Here is a 17593-nt window from a genome sequence, read left to right on the forward strand (position 1 = left end):
GGTAGCCAAGACCCAACCCAGACCCAACTTCCCGACCAAATTTTTTGGTTGGCGGGGATAAGTTGGGCTGGCAGCCGGGCTAGTGTAATGGGGCATTTTAGTGAAGATAGATGGAGTCAGCAGTCAAGCTTTAAGTGAAGCTCAACCCCCAAGTCATGGTGGGACCCAGCAAGGGTAACATCCAGAGTATGTGTTTGTTTGTGGAATTGAATATTCTCCTAAACATATTGAATTCATGCATGCTTTGTCATCAAAACAAATACAAATACTTTAGCTAAGCATGTCAGCTGTCTGATCAATTTGCGAGAAGAAGTGAAAATGTTTTAAGAACATACAAGTTAAACTTTGTTAAACAATTTACACCGATTTATTGAGTTCTTTCATAAAAAGTCCATGAAGTATATTGGAAAAGACTGCAACATTGGTTGCAAAGCAAACAGAACAGTGTCCTCATATACAAGTCAGTCTGTCTCGTCCTCTCATCTGCCCACGACTGGCACCATGATAGGTCCATACTCTCAACCAGCTTGTCCATTCTCTGCCGTGGCTTTCATTCCCTTTTTCCTGTGAGGAAATACGAAAAGTCCGTCTGTAAATTGCTTGAACAGTCTTACAACACAAACATAAAACAATCACATTTCGAAATATTAGTCTTATTTAAAGTCTTTCATCATTTTTAGGGATACAGTGACCAAGACTGCTGCATCTCATGGTTTTAAGCTCTTAAACAAACCTCTTCTCCTTGACTCCAGCAGAGGGCGCCAGGACGTTTTTCAGCTTTTTGCCGACTGTTTCTCCCCCTGCTCCTCCTCCATTCTTCTGCACTTTCTTTCCTTTTTTCCGTCCATCACCCTTCTTTTTGACTTTTTCTTCACTTCTCTGCCCGTGTTTCTTCTGCTGACGTCCTCCTTTCTTTGTTTGGGCCTTCTCTCCTGGCCTCTCTCCCTTCTTTAGGAGGAAGCTTGGCGTGGTGCGGATGGTGCTCCTCTTGGGAGGCCTCTTCTGCAGCTGACGCTTCACCTTACTGCACACACACGCACAAACATCACAACTGGTTAATACATGTGTAATCATGTTCAAACTAGGGCCGGCAAGCGTTTATTTGTATTTCTAATCACATTATTGTCCATAGTTAATCTTAAATGAGTCTCATTTTTAATCAGTTCAAAATTTTACGTACTGGGAAATATTTCACGTTTTTAATACCTCACACAATGTACTTTGTCCAACCTTTAAGAATGAACACAAACCAATGGACTGAAACAATCCAGGGACATTGTTTATGCAGACAATATTGTTTTCCAGACAATCCAAAAAGATATTATACAGTATCTGCTACTAGTTCCTCTACCATCACTTAGATAGCAGAGTGAACAAAAGTGTTCCTGTCTAAAGGTCACCTGTGGATTTTCTTGAAGCCGACCATGTAGTCTGGTACAGGACAGCCGGCCTGCTTAATCACGTTGGCAATGCTTCAGGTAGGGAGGGAGAGAGGGAGGAGAAAATTAGAAAGGGGAAAAAAGGAGCTGTCTGTGTTGATGGCGATACAATCCCTTTTGTGCTGTACCTGCGCAACAGCGGCTTGTCGTTCTCCGTGAAGAAGGTGACTGCCTTCCCTGTGTGGCCGGCCCTGCCCGTTCGCCCTGAGAGAATGAGAAGAGAGATGAGGAGAGGAGTTTGAAGGGCACACGAAGGTGTCATGGGTAATGTACACACACAGGAGCCCAAACTAGACCGGACGTTGAGGCCGCACAGGGGGACTAACCGATGCGGTGGATGTATTCCACGGCGCTGGTGGGGAAGTCGTAGTTCAGCACCAGGTTGACGCCCTTGAAGTCGATCCCTCTGGCCAGCAGGGCTGTGCAGATCAACACCCAGATCTTTCCTGAGCGGAAACTACTCACGACGTTCTCTCTCTGAGAGGGAGAAGGAGAAAAATAAAGATATGAGACTACCACTCGGTAGTAAATGTTTTACAATGGCTCAACCCTAAACAGGTGTGCGGGCGTGGTCCTTCATGAGTGCGTACCTGCTGCTGTGTACGGTCGGCGTGTATGATGTCCACGTTGATGCCCTCGTACACTAGCTCGTGGAAGAGCTCTCGTGCTCGCTCTATTGACTGCACAAACACCAGCATGGGGGGCAAAAACCCCTGTTCCAAGAACAAGAAGGAGGGAAAGAAAGTGCAACAGCACAAAAGACAGAGGGAGAATGAGGAAATGCTCCTTTTGCAACATCACATCCTCTCCTCAACCTATTGCGTCGAAAACATTGTTCCTCCAAGCTGAAGGAACTTTCTTCCCTCGCTCATGTTTCGGCTCCATCTTCTGCTTGGCGCTGCCTACCTTCTTGATGATGTCCCTCATGGCCAGTAGTTTTCCATTTTCTGTCCCCACAAAAAGAAGCTCCTGTTCTACCGTCTCCACCGCCGTGTTCCTGTAGGGAAACAAAATGGCCGAAAGGGGTGTTAATGACTCAGCTTTTTTCAACTTGGTAGCCTTGAGGTCTTCTACTCCCAGAGCCTGAGTGCTTAACAAGCGGTAGTCCTGATAGGACGAGAGTTGTAGGTAGCGTACCTGTGCCCGATGTTGACCGAGACCAGGTTGTCGAGGTTGAGCCGGCACCACTGTTCCACGTCCGCGGCGCAGGTGGCGCTGTAGAGCGCCCGGCGGACACGGGGACCAGAGCACGCCAGGAACACGGCCGCCAGCTGCTCCCTGAAGCCACTCTTGCCGTCTTCGAACAGCTTGTCGGACTCGTCCACCACCAGCCACTCCACACTGACACACACACATACATATGACTTCAAGGTGCAAGAGCTTGCGAGGCGCTGAAAGACAGCTTGTTTGGGACACACACACACATGTTGAAGTGGTTAATTACCTGCTAAGGTCCAGTGCTGGAGGATCTTGTTTCAGGAGGAAGACAACCCTGTTAGGAGTACTGACCAGGATATCTATGGAAAGAAGGAGGTAGGGAGTGAGGGAGACAGTGCGAAAGAGAAAGCCTGCAATAGAGAGTGTGTGAGTGTGACAGTGTAATGGCGTACCATATTTCTTGCGCGACTGAGGTCCGTATTTCTTGGCGGCCATGGAAGCCTTGTCGATGATGTGGACCCTGAAGCCTGTCCCTTCCGACAGACGAACCAGCTCTCTGTGGGTCTGAATACAACAGTTAGTCAGTCGTACACCACTGACCACCTAGCAACACAGGACCTTTGCAGTGTGTGGATGTTTGTGGGTATGTCTGTGTTGGTGTGTCTGAGTTTATGTTGGAGTGTCAGCGAGCATGTTTGTGCGTCAGCGGGCATAATTATGTGCGTGTACGTGCACGTCAGTGTTTGGGTGTGTGCAGGTGTGTACCTGGCTGGCCAGCTCTCTGGTGGGGGAGATGATGACAGCCCTGAAGCCCAGATTGGCTGGCTGCTGGAGGTGGGCCAGCAGGGGGAGACAGAAGGCCAGGGTCTTCCCTGAACCTGTAGGGGCGCACGCCAGGATCTCACGACCCTGAGACAAGCACACCGTCACAGTCAAGAAGCAGTGGTTTAGGCTTCCATATTCTATGCAATGTTATTCCAACAGACTGTTACCATATCTCATGCAACAATGTTAACTTGGTCGGCAGATTTGAACATTGATGTCACACATAAAGAGTGGGATCGTATTTGTGAAAACATCAAGAGGGTGTCAAGAGACATTAAAATTAGATTAATCCAGTTTAAGATTCTGAACCGCTTTTATTGGACTCCAAGCCGACTGTTCAGGCTGAAGTTGCGGGATAATGCAGACTGCTGGAAGTGCTGCAGCTCAGAAGGGACTCTTCTTCATCTGATCTGGGAATGTCCCATGATTCAGAGCTACTGGCAAAAGATTCACGATCGCATTGAAAACATTATACGGACTACCTTGGAGTTCTGCCCTAGGCTATATGTTTTAAATGATCCACAAATAACATCCAACTGTGGGGCAGCGGACTTTATTCAGACCAGTATAATGGTTGGAAAACAAATCATAATGAGAAACTGGAAGAACCCAGGTGAGCCCTCTTTCCAGGAGTGGAGCACGGAGTTGGCAAAAGTGGCATCCTACGAAAAAATCTCGTTCAACATCAATGGCAGGACTGAAAAATATGTGGCGAAATGGTGAAAGTACGTGCAATATATTGCTACCAGATGAGAGAGTGTTGCTTATTGTAAATCTGTACAACTGATCCATGTGTGTTTTTATATCATATATACATTTTTTTTTTTCTCTTTCTCTTTTTATTTTATTTTTTTTTTTTAATTTTTTGTTTACCTTTTTATTTAACTATTTCTACCTGATTTCTATCACCCCTTTTGGCATAATCTTTATTTTATTTTTCAAAATGTAACATCACTAAGGGATAAATTATAAGACGTCAATTGTTGTGTTGACTACAATTCTGATTACATTGTTACAGTGATGTATAAAAACTCAATAAAATACTAATTACAAAAAAAAAAAGAAGCAGTGGTTTAAGCACAGGGGCCAAATGAGAGGAAAATGTATGTCAGAATTCAATATTTGGATTATTTTACTTGATATTTAAGTTACAACAGAGGGTAAAGTTAGTCTAAACCAGTGGTTCTCACCCTTGGTCCTCAGGGACCCCTTGTCCTGCATGTGTTAGAAGTCCCACTGCCCCATCAAATGAATGGGCGCAGAAGCCAAATAACCACCATTCATGTGAATCAGGTGTGTGAGCAGGGAAACATCTAGAACATGCAGGACAGGGGGTCCGAGGCCCAGGTTTGAGAGCCACTGGTCTTAACAGACACAGTAAACAGAGGATTGTGTCGTGTGTGTGTGTCTCCTCACATGCATCATCAGCGGTATGGCCTGCATCTGTATGGGTGTCGGGGAGGTGAGCCCGGCCTCTCGCAGGTTCTGAAGGACCCGCGGGCTCAGACGGTACTCAGACTGCAACTCCGCAAACGTGCACAGCGGGTCGGGCACGTCACTGCCGTGCACGTTGATCCGGTGTTGTGAACGTAAACGGTTCACCTGAGACAGCAGAGAGGACAGGTTGACTGTCAAACTCTGTTCGACTATAGGTGTGCAATCAGAGACAATGAGACAATGGCATTAGAGTATAAGATAACACTACCATGACTGTGTCATGTGTGTGGATAAGTTATGAATGCATGAGTCTTTTAATAGATGTTATGTGTGTGTGTTCATATCGAGTGTGTGTGCTGAGTACCTTCTCCTTGTGCAGCTGCTTCATTCTCTTGAGAGAGGTCTTCTCCTGCCCCTCCTTCTGAAGGTCTTTGGTATTCCTGTCCAGGGAGGAAGTCCAGCGGATTCCTTCACCGTCGCTCTCCCCAGGCTGCCCATTGTTTTGATCTAGAGAAAACCAGCAGAGAGAGACGAGCATGCGACGGCTCTGAGAATAAGTTTTGCCTCATTTTACCTCACTTGCTTTAAGGCTATCGCCTTTCTATGCTCGCTGAGTCTGTTATTGAATTACTTTTGTCCCTGCTTAACATTTCCATTAAAGAGTTAGCTAAAGCGACGGCTGCTTACCTTCGGTTTCTCCAAATCTGCCTTTCTTTTTCTTCTTCTTCGCAGTTGTCTGCTCAACACGCAGTTTTCTTTTTCCACTGACGGATGTTTCCTCGTCGTCTCCCTGCTCGTCATCTTCTCCTTCCTTCTCTTCTTCTACAGCCCTGCTTTGGCTGCCTAGGTTAGTAACACCCGTTCCAAAAAAGTCGATCCCAGAGAGAATATCCGAGGACCCATCTTTGCCTTGTGGTCTCACGACCTTATATAAATACAAACAGGGAAAACATTCAAACTTCAACTCAATTTTCATCTAAATTCGGTATAATCAACAATAACAAACTACTTGTCACGGTAGCAGTACTACATGTTAGTAGTAGCTCTGGCTAGCTACATATTAGCTAGCTAGATACACGCTTCAGGACATTACCTTCTCAACGGTCGGTTTCTGACCATAGCAATACAACACAATTAGATCAATAAATACAGTCCGATTGTATATTACCTTAAATCGTTCTGCATCTTTCCCAAACCTCTTAAAATCGAATTTTGCCCCTGCTCCCAGCTTCCGAAACAAGTCAAAGGCGTCCATTGAAACGGCGTGGGGCAAGTAAAGGCATGACGAGTCAAACTTCTGAAAAGTAGATCAAATGACTTCTCGTCATTCGATTAAGCAGCCTTTCCACCTACACTATCCACAAGGGGTCACCAAAAGGCAATCTTGTCGTTCTGCAGAATCAGGATCCGGTTTATTGCAAAGTTTATTAACACAAACCAGGAATTTCTTTGGTGGGTCGGTGCATACAATAAAGACAACAAAGCATACATTTCGTTATAAAAAAAGTGAGAGTACAATTGCCTTTTCTTGCATTTTCAAGCAAGTAAAACAACAGTGAAACTCACAGAATTGGTCAAAGTAAAAATAATGAGTCTTTATATGTTTACTTTCAAGTAGCTTATTATTTTAGGCCGCAGGTTCAAATCCCCCACTTTGTCGCTTTGGATGAAAGCATCTGCTGAACAATTAAGTAAACTCAGACACAACATCACAGGTCAGTAAAAATGGGATTTAATAAAATTGATATATATTTTTTTTTATATAGTCATTTATTTCAGGGGGGTTTCGGAAAGTTGATTGTTGTGTAGATGCATTCATATAAAACAATTAAGAATCCCTGATTGTTAAGTATAGATATGATCTCTGGGAAAATAATAATTAACAAGGCCGATGCTCTTCCAGTGTCTTTTTAGGGCACCGTAACATCAAGTAGTCTATTTTCCCTCAGTTCTGTTCTATTCTGGTGGGGTCAGGCTGGTGTCACAGCCTGATAGGAGGTCAAACAGTGGGAGTAAACTGAGCCACAGTGGGAGTGCCGTGGGACCCCTCTAGCTCCTCGCAGCTCCGCAGCACGTCCTCCAGGAACGCCACCACCATCTCTGCCCCCCTCGCCTCATCCATTCCCAGGCCTTCCCCTCCCTCTGCCTCCACACATGCTCCCCTCAGTCTGTCTCGTGTCTTCTGTAGAGCTGTGACCCTCTCCCGGGGGTTGGAACTGTCCCCCTCCTCCCCATCCCTCTCTCCCCCTTTTCCTCCTTCCCTCCCCGGTCCTCCGCTTCCTTCCCCCTCTCCTCGAAGATACTTGATCAGGTGCTCTCTGATGCCTTTCCCCTCCTCCCCGGCCAGCGACGCCCCCAGGGCGGGCATGTCCTGCGATTGGCTGAGGGAGAGCAGGTGGGTAAGGGCTTTGGCGAGTGTGTGTCGGAGGCTGGCGCAGTAGCGGTATTCCAGGAAGTCGTGCGTGTCCTCGCTGTTCTCCAGGGCCACGGCCAGGGCACTCCACACGCGGCCGAAGCGCTCCTCGTCGCCGTAGCTACCGCGCCGGGCGGGGACGGAGAGGGCGGCGGCAGACTTGATTCGCACCTTAAAGTTCTTACAGGAAGAGACGACGGAACAGAGGGCCGAGAACGCGTCGCTGGACCATTCGGCGGAGTCTATCGAGAGGAAGGGAAAAGAGAGGAGAATGTTTGAGGCGCTTCAAAACATGCAGTGTACAAGGTCGTCAATTACAGGACACACTGTCCGTGTGTGTGTGTGTGTCAAACTACCAAGGGGGAGGGCAGGGTTTTGGAAGGCGTTCCCCAGGGCATAGCAGGCGTTCCATCGGACTTTCATGGTGGCCTCGGATTGGACGGTTTGGACAAGTGCTCGGACGGCCTCCTCGAGGGGCTGTTGGAACACGGGGCGGGTCAGCTGACCATAACGCAGGAAGTGGAGCAGATTCCCCAACGCTCTCACAGCATTGGACTTCACCTGGGACAGAGGAGAGAAGCTACCGTGTCAAAGGTGGACCACTGCGTCACAAGGTACATTTGGGGAAAACGGTGCATTTCATTCAAATGACCTGTGGTAAGGTTTGGGAGGTGTTTTGTTGCCGATGGTTGCCATGTTTTGAGTGGCAACGTGCTCGGTGGAAGTCCTCACCCTGTCCTTGTCGGCCGAGGCTCGCGCGGCTGACTTCAACATCTTCAGCAGCAGCATGTCAGACAACTCCTCCTGGAAGTCTTCACCCACACACTCCCTGAGAGAGGGAGAGAGAGGGGGAGAGAGAGAGAGAGAGAGAGGGAACAGTTGGAAAGAGAGAGGGAACAGTCGGATGGGGCAAGGGAGAGTAGCAGGCAGTCAAAAAGGGAGATAGAGGGGCGCATTATTGAAGACAAATATGTCGACCGTGCAGACACCCCCCCCCCCCCCGATAGATGAAAGAGAGAATGCGTTCTCACATGTTGACGATAAGCGTGTCCGTGAGGTTGCCCAGCGACCAGGCTGCCTTGGCGCGGACGTTGGCCGATCGGTCGTCCAGCGCCATCAGGATTGTGTTCGCCGTGTCTGCCACAAACATCACGTCCTGCAAAAGACGACACCACCGGTAATGGAAATTTGCGTGACACGCGTCAACGGAACAGTGGAGCGAGGAGGCGAGGGGCGTCGCGGGTTGTGTAGTCATCAGTACCTCTCTCAGACAGGGGAACAGGATGTAGACTCCCAGGGCCCTGACAGCGGCAGCCTTCACCAGAGAGTTGTCACTGTAGGTCAGGCCCAGCAACACCGTGATGCACATCACTTGGCTCTTATCCTACACGCATGGAAAAGAGTCAAAACACACAAAGGCGGCGCAACTCAATTTCGGGTTTTTCCACAGACGGGAGATGGTTGGAGGGGAGATGAAAGCGAGCCAGAGCTTCGCGAGCAGGAGAGAGAGACAACAGGGGCGGATCGGACGGGAGAGAAGGGCTGGACCGGGGCAGACTCACGGGCAGCTGGGCGAAGGCCTGCGGGAGGATGGAGGAGAGGGTGTCACAGGCGCTGGTCTGCAGGGTGGGGTGCTGCTCGCTCTGCAGAGCCCTATTCAGCGGCCCGCTCAGCACCTCCAGCCAGAACTGCACCACCTGCCGGGGATCCCATCACACACCCGTTACACGTGCTGGCGTGTTGCACCCGCGCGACATATTCATGCTACACCCGCCAGCACGTGTTGATATGTCACACGTGCATGACGCGTTCAAATGTTACTTTGTGCACTACTACACAAGTACTGTACTGGTGTGTACAGCTATGCGGAGACCAGCGTACCTGGCTGAGGGAGACCCTGGCAGTCTCTGGAACGCTGCTCTCTGCTCTGTACTGCTGTATTATACCTGTCCCCAACTCTTCGAGCAACTAGAGAGAGGAAGAGAGAGGGGGGGGGGAAGGAGAAATGGATGTTTGGCCATTTTGTTGAGATGATCCTTTTTATCACTGCATACGCAAGACACAGACAGGGGCTGATGAGAGAGAGACAGAGACAGAGAGGGGAGAGAGAGGGGAGAGAGAGAAAGAGACAGAGAGGGGAGAGAGACAGGGAGAGAGAGACAGAGAGGGGAGAGAGACGGAGAGAGAGACAGAGGGGAGAGAGACAGGGAGAGAGAGACAGAGAGGGGAGAGAGACAGACAGGGGAGAGAGACAGGGGGAGAGAGAGACAGAGACAGAGAGGGTAGAGAGACAGGGAGAGAGAGAAAGAGACAGAGCGGGGAAAGTTACCTTTGCTCCGTGCAGCTGTATGGAGGGGTCCGTCTCTCGGAGGCAGCTGGCGCTCACCTGGCCCAGCTCACACAGACTCCCCTGGGCCAGAGGGAAGTACCCTCTCACCAAGTGGGCCAGAACCTGCAACAGAACACGCACGCTGAATAAAACATGTTAGCGAATCTTCGCCCCCCCCCCCACTGCCATCTCTCATCTCCTCACCTGCAAGGCTTCCAGACGTAAGGGGAAGGGCTCCAGACTGGTGGGCCCGCCCCCTCCGGCTGCCTCGCTGTCCGATTGGTCCTCTCGGGGTTGAGTGACAAGCGACGTGCACAGCTGCAGCAGCCAGGGCGGCCCGGTCCTCCCCCCCTCTCCCTCCTCCGTCGGGGTGCGCGAGGCCGGGGGAGAGGCGTGGGCGCTGCGCTGCGAGGGGGAGGAGGGCGCGTCTCTCTGCCTCCAGCTCAGGGCCGTGTCCTGGGGGGTGTGCGAGCCCGTTGTGGAGGTGCTGCCGCCCCCTGGCTGTCTGAGGAGGAGCTGCACCTCAGGGAGAGGGGCCTGGGCGGACAGCAGGGCCCCGTACAGGGTCAGGACGGACACGCGCACGTTCACGTCTACGGCGGGAGGAAGGAAGAAGACGCGCAAACACCCACTTGGTTACTATAAACCTGGTGGGCACTATAAGTGTATAAGAAAACACCGCCCCACCACACACACACACACACACACACACACACACATCCTGACAAACATCCACACTCACATATTCACACACACAAACACACACACAGACAGACCTCGGTGGCGTATGTAGGGGCGAATCTGTCTCCAGAGGGGACTGAGTAGGCCGGGTCTAAGGCGGTTGTAGGGGGCATTGGACACCAGGTGGGCCAGACTCTACAACAGAGCAGAGACCTGTCAGCGCGCTGGGACATGTGTGTGTGTGTGCGCGCGCGTCAAATATCTATAGTGGTACTAGCAACATCAGTCATCCGGCTAGGGATAGCGGATGGTACTTTGACCTGCGTGAATCAATAGCGAAGCTCAGAGACGCGTGTGTGCGTTACCTTGATGACCTGTGTGAGGGTGTGGGCGGAGGCCTCGGCCAGCAGGGCCAGGCTCAGGGAGCGGTGCAGCTCCCTGACGGCCGCGGCCAGGGAGAAGGAGAAGGGGGTGAAGGCCGTGCGGGGAGGCGCCGTGTCCTCCGCCACCCCCAGCAGCTGGCGGGAGCCGTCCAGCAGGGCCGAGAGCACCTGGAGGGCACAGGCACGCACCTGGGGGGGGGGGGGGGAGGAGTTGACAAAGGGAGCATAGGCCTTTGTGTTTGACTGCGTCAGTATGTGCATTGTGCATATCCTGTGTGCGTGTGCGCACGTAAACACCTATACATATACTATGCGAGTAAAGAGCAAATATGTGTTGATACCCGTGGGTGTTTGTATCAGTGTGCGCGAAACGGCACATGCTGCATGTGTGTATCTACTGTGTGTGTGTGTGTGTGTGTACCTTGGGGGAGGGGTCCTTCAGTATGATGGTGAGGAGAGTGAGAGGGGGGTGTCCTCCGATGGGGGCGTCGGGTATGAAGGAGGACCAGTAGCCATAGAGGGTCCTCTTCTCCACCCCCTTCACCACCACCAGCAGGCAGTGCAGCGCCCCCTGTCTGACGCGACAGTGGTACAACCTGACACGCAAACACACAGCATCATAGGGCTATCATGACAGCAAGAGCCTGAATAGAACCGGTAGCAAGAGAGGGAATGAGAAACCGAGAGAGTGAGAGAGACGTATAGAGAGAGACAGAAAGAGAGAGGCAGGGAGACACACACACACACACGTGTACCTCAGCTTGTTCTGTGCGCCTCCCTCGGGATCCGAGAACTCAGAGTCCGAGCTGCTTTTCCTCCAGGAGGGGTAGAGAGACGGAGAATCCGCTGGGCCTTTAGACCAGGCCTCTCCTCCTCCGCCTCCCCCCCCCTTCACGCCCCCTCCTTTCAAAAGCACAGGCTCTTTCTCTCGCTCGTCCTCCTCGCCGTCATCCACTCGCTTCTCATCCGTCTTCTTCCCCTTCCCCCGGCTCTTCTTCTTCTTGTTCTGTGGAGAGATGAGGAGAGACAGACAGACAGACAGACAGACAGACAGACAGACAGACAGACAGACAGAGAGAGAGAGAGAGAGAGAGAGAGAGAGAGAGAGAGAGACACACACACACAAAGTGAGTGCCACTCAGTTCTCTCTCCTTTCAGCCGACCAAAAATCACAGGCCGAAAATGACATCCAAATGACAAGAAGCGCTACAGCTTGATCAGCGATCTCTGACCATTTCTGAATCCTAACTGTAATCCATGTTCTGCTCCTATGGCTAATCGGCACGCATTGTACTCAGGGAGATGACTAATACAGTGGATATTTCCGGCGAGGGACTTATGAGGGAGCAAGGCTGCAGGACTTACCCCAGAGGCCTTGCCCTGTGCAGGGGGGTCAGGTGCCGGCTCGGGAGGCTTAGGGGCCGATTGAGCCTCATACTGGGGGAGGGTGGCAGGGTACAGCACGGACGGCCACTCCACACACACACCCGGGGCCCCCTGGAACATGAGCCTCTGACAGACACACACACACACACACACACACACACAATCATGACAAGGCTTTGATCCACACACACAGCGGTGTGAGCGACCGCATTAACATATGGACTTTCTACTGACAAACTTGCTTGTCGCACAGGGACTGTACCTTGAGTGCGGCCAACAGGGAACCTAGGTCTTCCCCTGGTCCAAACTTCCACTTCCCCCCAGAGAGAAGACACTGGAGGCCCTTCAATGCCCCCTGGATAACCTACAAGGAGGGAGGGAGGGATTACTGAGTGCAACAGACAGACATGAATTCAGATGCTGCATACGTTTGTGTGTGTGTGTGTGTGTGTGTAACATTTTGTGTACCGTGCAATACAGCAGTTCATCACTGGTGGAGGATTTGGGTGACTGCAGTGTCTCCAGGAACACTCTGAAGCACACACTCTTGTACTTCTCATCTAGGGATGGCTGGCCAGGAATCCTACACACACACACACACACAAGTATTAGGGGTGAAACAATATATCGTGGAACAATATATCATAATACAAAACTTTTGCAATATGTGTCATAGAGTTATAGCAATATTTTTAGAATACAACATCCGTTTGATCCTATTGGTTGAGCTACCAGCGTGCGACCTACTCTGCTCCTGCGTCATGCGTGCATTCACAGAAATCACATTAACTGAGTTAACTAAATTGTATGTACCAACAAAGAAAATGATTAAATGTTTTGTAAATAAATCTGTGAATTGAATTTCAGTTTCATTTAAAATGTTGTTCAAAATATTGTGATACGTATTGTATCGTACACCCAGTATCATGATACGTAATGTATTGTGAGCTGAGTGTATCGTTACACTCCTAATAAGTATAGCTGGTTATCTTCAGAAACTATTTCAGGTTGAGACGATCTCATGACACACACTATCGAACTATACTAAAAAGTATGAGATCGTGAATTCCTACCCCAGACAAAGGTTGGCCATACAGGTTAGAGCGGCACGCCGTAGCTCCATGTCTGGCTGGGTGGGGGCGCTGTACAGCATCAACACTCGCGTCTCACCCAGTAACTCACTCAAGTGCTGCAAAAAAGGGAAAACGACAGTTATAGCTGAGCTCAAAACGGCAGTTTATATACCATGTATACCTTCAGACACAACACAAAAGTAGGTTTAGACCACACCTGGAAAAGCTTCCTGTGTGTCCTTGATTGCAAGCCGACATCGCCAATTGCATTGGATGGCATTTTAGACACGTTTGATACTCAGCCTATTAGAACGTACGCTAATTGCACCGTATAAATCTACCTTGTGGCATTTATGTCCATTCCCATACACCAGAGTGGAGAGTGCCAGAAGCACATCGGAATGGGTCCATGAGCTGCAGGCACTTAAGGCACGCAAGGTATAGCACACCAACAATTCCAGCGTGTGCTCATCCACTATCACCTGGAGAAAAACAGAGAATGGGTTGAACCGTAATAGCACCACGCCCAGAGAAAAACGTCCAAGAATAGTATTGTCAGTCATTGACCGCAGATTCTGGAGCTATCGACATGATCATGCAGTAATCTACAGTGTGGGCGTACCTGCAGCTGGTTGAGCAGATGATGAATGAGTTGGCAAAGTTTAATGACTAGATGTTCTTGACTGAGTGGCACTAGACGACTGGCATGAACGAGCAAAGCGCAAACATCCTACAGAGGAAAACCAGATTGATTTGTACAAGTACCATAGCTTGCAAAATGATACTACATGGCACGGTCACTTCATGACGGGTACCTACCTCAGGTTGTATATAGGTGTGCGGACTAAAGTTGTTATCGTAGTTTTCTGAAATGAGTTGATCAAAGAGCAAGTTGAGCTCGGTTTTGAGACTGGCTGGATCTCCAGATCGTAACAAGCGGAGCTTGGAGGCACACCGAGCAAACTGTACCCCAGCGTCTGACACGGAACCAAGTTCTGTTTCCTTGGCAAGCGGAATGAACGGAGCAGCATCTGGAGATAAACTAACAGGCGGTGTGTCGTTAACTTTAAGGTTGGAAGATACTGGTCGCAAAGGACCCGGTGACAACGTTGCTTTAGTCGCCATCTTAGTCTAGTTAAATGTAGTCACTACTATGGTAACTCACATCAACATCCGGGGTCAAATGGAGGTTTAATCATTACGTCCTCTTCTGCGCAATGGTCGTCGCTCTCTACCACTCATCAGATCTTTTATTTAATTATAACTTCGTTGCTGTGTGATTTTTTTAGGCCTACGGCATTTTTTTACATAACGTGGTGTGAGATTAGAACAAAATGATTTGGACTGATGGTCTTTCCTTCACATTCTCATGAAAAAAATATTAATTATATTACTGATGGATGGTGCTAAGTATATGACAAATAGTTACACACCCAAGAGACATTAACTTAAAAGACAGGAGGCAATATTACTTTGAAATAAAGTATTCTACTCTTTATTAATAATGTTTAAGCAACAGTCAAAGCATTTTGTACAACATCTTTAATAACAATAAATCAAACAGAAAATAAAAAAAGCATCATAAACAAAAATATCCTGTTGCTGAGTCATCTTAGGCAACTCCATGACAAGCATGTTTATCATACTGCAACATATACACATGAAATAATGTACACGGTCCATGCATCAGTGCACAGCCAGGTCTTAAGAATAATCTAGAACGTTTGTAGTGTATGAGTTAGTCTGTGTTTGAGCAAGTGTGTGGATGCAATTGTTGGGGGCAAGGCGTTTGTTTGTGTACTGTGTGTGTGTGTGTGTGTGTGTGTGTATACACGTGTGTGAGCGAGTAAGTAAGAATGGCCTCAGCCATCTGTGTATCACAGTCCAGTTGAAGAGCGGAGCCCATTTCACTGTCGGTGGTAATGTGGTTCAGAGGAGTCACAATAAGGGGTAAATAAGGTAAGGGTGGGGGTAGGTTAGGTTATCTGGGGTGGGGGGGGCTCAGCCAGACTTGAAGAGCAGGATGGCTACTTGGCCCAGGTAGAAGTAGATGAAGTGCTTGGTCTCGTGCGTCACATAGCTGCCGAAGTTCCTTCCCACAATGCAATGCCATGTTGGGTTGTACTTCTTATCAAACTCCTACGGAGAGAGGGTTGGGGTTCGGGAGGGGAAGGTGGGAACAAAACAAAACGTGTGAATCTTGACTCTCAAGTATGAATTTTAAATGTGTGACTCTGAAGTCGTGCGACATCTAGGCCCCATGCAAAACCCCCAGGTTACCTTTTTGATGTAGGCAGCAATGTCTTTCTCGATGTTGTACTTCTCCATGGCCTGGGTAGCACAGTCCACCGCGTCCTGTTGCATGTCCTCTGACATGTCTGCGTTCTTTATCACTGCCTTCCTGTCAGTCATGATGGCTGAGAACAGACATGCACACGCTTTAACTCCAAGCAAGGCCCGATTCAAGCTGTCACATGCTGCAGTGTCCAGACTGTCAGCTTCTACTTCAGTCCCTTGTAAATCACGTGTGGTTATACTGAATTACTGTGATAAGCCAAAACATGGACATCTGGTGTAGGTTAAGGTGCTGTGTCGCATAGGTATTGGTCTGTATTGCAGGGAATGTAGAAGAGTCAGCAGCCACAACCCTCCAAAAAAAGCTCAAACAAATGGTGACCCCCATGTTGCTTCATGTGGGTGGGCTGCTGGCAAATTGAAGAACCAGTAACAACAACACACCACAGGACACAAGATGAGGGGTTGAAGTAGTCTGAGCAGTGTTGTTCTAATTCCTGACTTTCTCATTCCTGATCTCTGCAGTCTGCAGCTCTAAGCCAAACAGCTCAGTTATCCATCTCCTCCCAACCAACACTTTATCACCTCGCTCTGACAGAGAGCAATCTGGCCTCTGTCCATGATGAACAGCAATCCCAGGCTGAATAAGATGCAAGGGGAATACCGCATTAATTCATGCAATTAGGTTGAATCCATAATCTATAGACACCAACTGATATCCAACTACAAGAACAAACTGTCTTGGACTGGTTTTCAACTCGTGGAATGGCAACATGGACGTCGATGCTGTCCAAATGGCCTACTCTGTGACTAAACCAAAAAGGATTAACTAGGCTATACCTTTGGAACAGCAATAAACTAAAATAATCCACAAACCATTATGTCTATAACATGAATCACAAACTACGCACAAAAGCACAGTGGGATCAGCCTTAGGAGGCAGTGGTCTGACTAGGTGATCACCTGTCTCCCCTTTACAACACCTGTAGTCCTGAAAATCACCTGCGTTTATCTATGTTGCCGGCAGTGACGTTCGAGTTAATAAGGATAACTTTCTGCAGTTAAAATGTTATACATCAGATTTTTTTATGATGACAGCGGTATTAATTTCGTCTCTGTCCTTGAAGACAGGCTGTGCTTCGAGAGCGCAGTTGAAAATGGATTCAGCAACGTTGTAGCCTATCTACATTGAAACATCTGTTAGGTGTTGAATGACCGCGCGGCGACACTTCCTAATCCCCCAATTCTGTTAACGATGTTTCTGGGCATTGCTTTTGCAATTGTAACCTAGACTATCATTGTAACGACTAACTACATCTTACGTGTCTGTCATGCCTTTTATTTAGAAATAGACTGCATAGGCATAGTCTGGACATTACACATACACACCGAGTAGAACAGTGACTGGAGTTCCGATTGCGCACATCTTAGAACTTGAACGCAGGAGATGCTGCTAATGCATCTTCCATGATTATGACAGACTGACATTAGAAAATGGTAGCTCACCTGTTTATTGTCTGACTTCGATTTTGTACTACAAATGACTTTAATCACGCAAATAACTCTTCCCGTTTTTTTTTTTAAACCAAAGTTCTGCGTGTGTGTGTATCCTGTACGCTACGAATGATAGACCACTGTTTGTCGCTCATATGCGGTTACATGCCACGTTCTCATTTGCTCCGCCCCCCGCATTGCACCGACTCTCTTATTGGCTCGATCACGACTTCCACCCGGTCGCTACAAGCGTTTTCCACTAGCATGCCATTGCCTGCATCTTATTTCCACCCACAATGCTGTGCAGCTCCGCTGGGAAGCTGATTGATGCTAAACTGCTTCGTCTTACTATGGATCCGACTGGCTGCTGAATGATGATTGTTCAATCTTTGTGACTCTTGATTATATGCGACAGCAAAGGTATATCACTGATGAATGAAGTGGCATAATGAACGGTACCATCCATGAAGCCTTGTGTTAGTTTGCGTTAAATATCTGGTTTTGTGGTTGAGATGGTGAAATCAGTCCCACATGTTTGTTTGTTTTTAATCACTGACAAATCAAGTCGTTGGGGGAAAACACTTGATGATAGCTGACTTGGGTGGTAATACATCATCAGTAGGAGTGGATAATTTAAAATCAAGCAAGGCCTTTTAATGATTGTACAAAATGTAAGTAAA

General features: G+C 48.7%; 3 protein-coding genes across 4 annotated transcripts; all 3 read right to left on the bottom strand.

Annotated features, from left to right (window-relative positions):
• Positions 1 to 344: 344 nt before the first annotated feature.
• On the bottom strand, positions 345 to 6167 carry ddx52 (DEAD (Asp-Glu-Ala-Asp) box polypeptide 52). 2 transcript variants are annotated; one of them, XM_084697853.1, is made up of 15 exons: positions 6028 to 6167; positions 5547 to 5784; positions 5224 to 5366; positions 4839 to 5024; positions 3363 to 3506; positions 3050 to 3161; positions 2884 to 2956; positions 2577 to 2780; positions 2346 to 2436; positions 2030 to 2152; positions 1766 to 1916; positions 1568 to 1643; positions 1401 to 1472; positions 734 to 1024; positions 345 to 564 (listed from the first exon to the last, which is right to left on the bottom strand). In XM_084697853.1, exons 1-15 carry the CDS (start codon positions 6112 to 6114, stop codon positions 519 to 521), a joined length of 2037 nt encoding a protein of 678 aa, XP_084553979.1. In that variant the 5' UTR covers positions 6115 to 6167; the 3' UTR covers positions 345 to 518. The 2 variants fall into 2 exon arrangements, with proteins under 2 accessions (XP_084553979.1, XP_084553978.1); XM_084697852.1 differs by having other exon boundaries at positions 345 to 609.
• Positions 6168 to 6575: 408 nt separating this feature from the next.
• heatr6 (HEAT repeat containing 6) lies at positions 6576 to 14249 on the bottom strand. The gene is made up of 20 exons (XM_084697851.1): positions 13944 to 14249; positions 13747 to 13854; positions 13466 to 13606; positions 13125 to 13240; positions 12520 to 12634; positions 12314 to 12415; positions 12031 to 12177; positions 11421 to 11671; positions 11087 to 11261; positions 10648 to 10854; positions 10378 to 10477; positions 9806 to 10194; positions 9602 to 9724; positions 9154 to 9240; positions 8835 to 8969; positions 8534 to 8656; positions 8304 to 8428; positions 8005 to 8101; positions 7629 to 7833; positions 6576 to 7514 (listed from the first exon to the last, which is right to left on the bottom strand). Exons 1-20 carry the CDS (start codon positions 14247 to 14249, stop codon positions 6859 to 6861), a joined length of 3708 nt encoding a protein of 1235 aa, XP_084553977.1. The 3' UTR covers positions 6576 to 6858.
• Positions 14250 to 14592: 343 nt separating this feature from the next.
• Positions 14593 to 17088, bottom strand: dynll2b (dynein, light chain, LC8-type 2b). Its single transcript, XM_084698343.1, has 3 exons — positions 16926 to 17088; positions 15405 to 15541; positions 14593 to 15263 (listed from the first exon to the last, which is right to left on the bottom strand). The coding sequence occupies exons 2-3, from the start codon at positions 15534 to 15536 to the stop codon at positions 15126 to 15128; spliced, it is 270 nt and encodes an 89-aa protein (XP_084554469.1). The 5' UTR covers positions 15537 to 15541; positions 16926 to 17088; the 3' UTR covers positions 14593 to 15125.
• Positions 17089 to 17593: the final 505 nt, after the last annotated feature.

This window comes from Hypomesus nipponensis, chromosome 5, assembly GCF_054491055.1.
Source record: "Hypomesus nipponensis isolate SF chromosome 5, ASM5449105v1, whole genome shotgun sequence".
NCBI lineage: Eukaryota > Metazoa > Chordata > Actinopteri > Osmeriformes > Osmeridae > Hypomesus > Hypomesus nipponensis.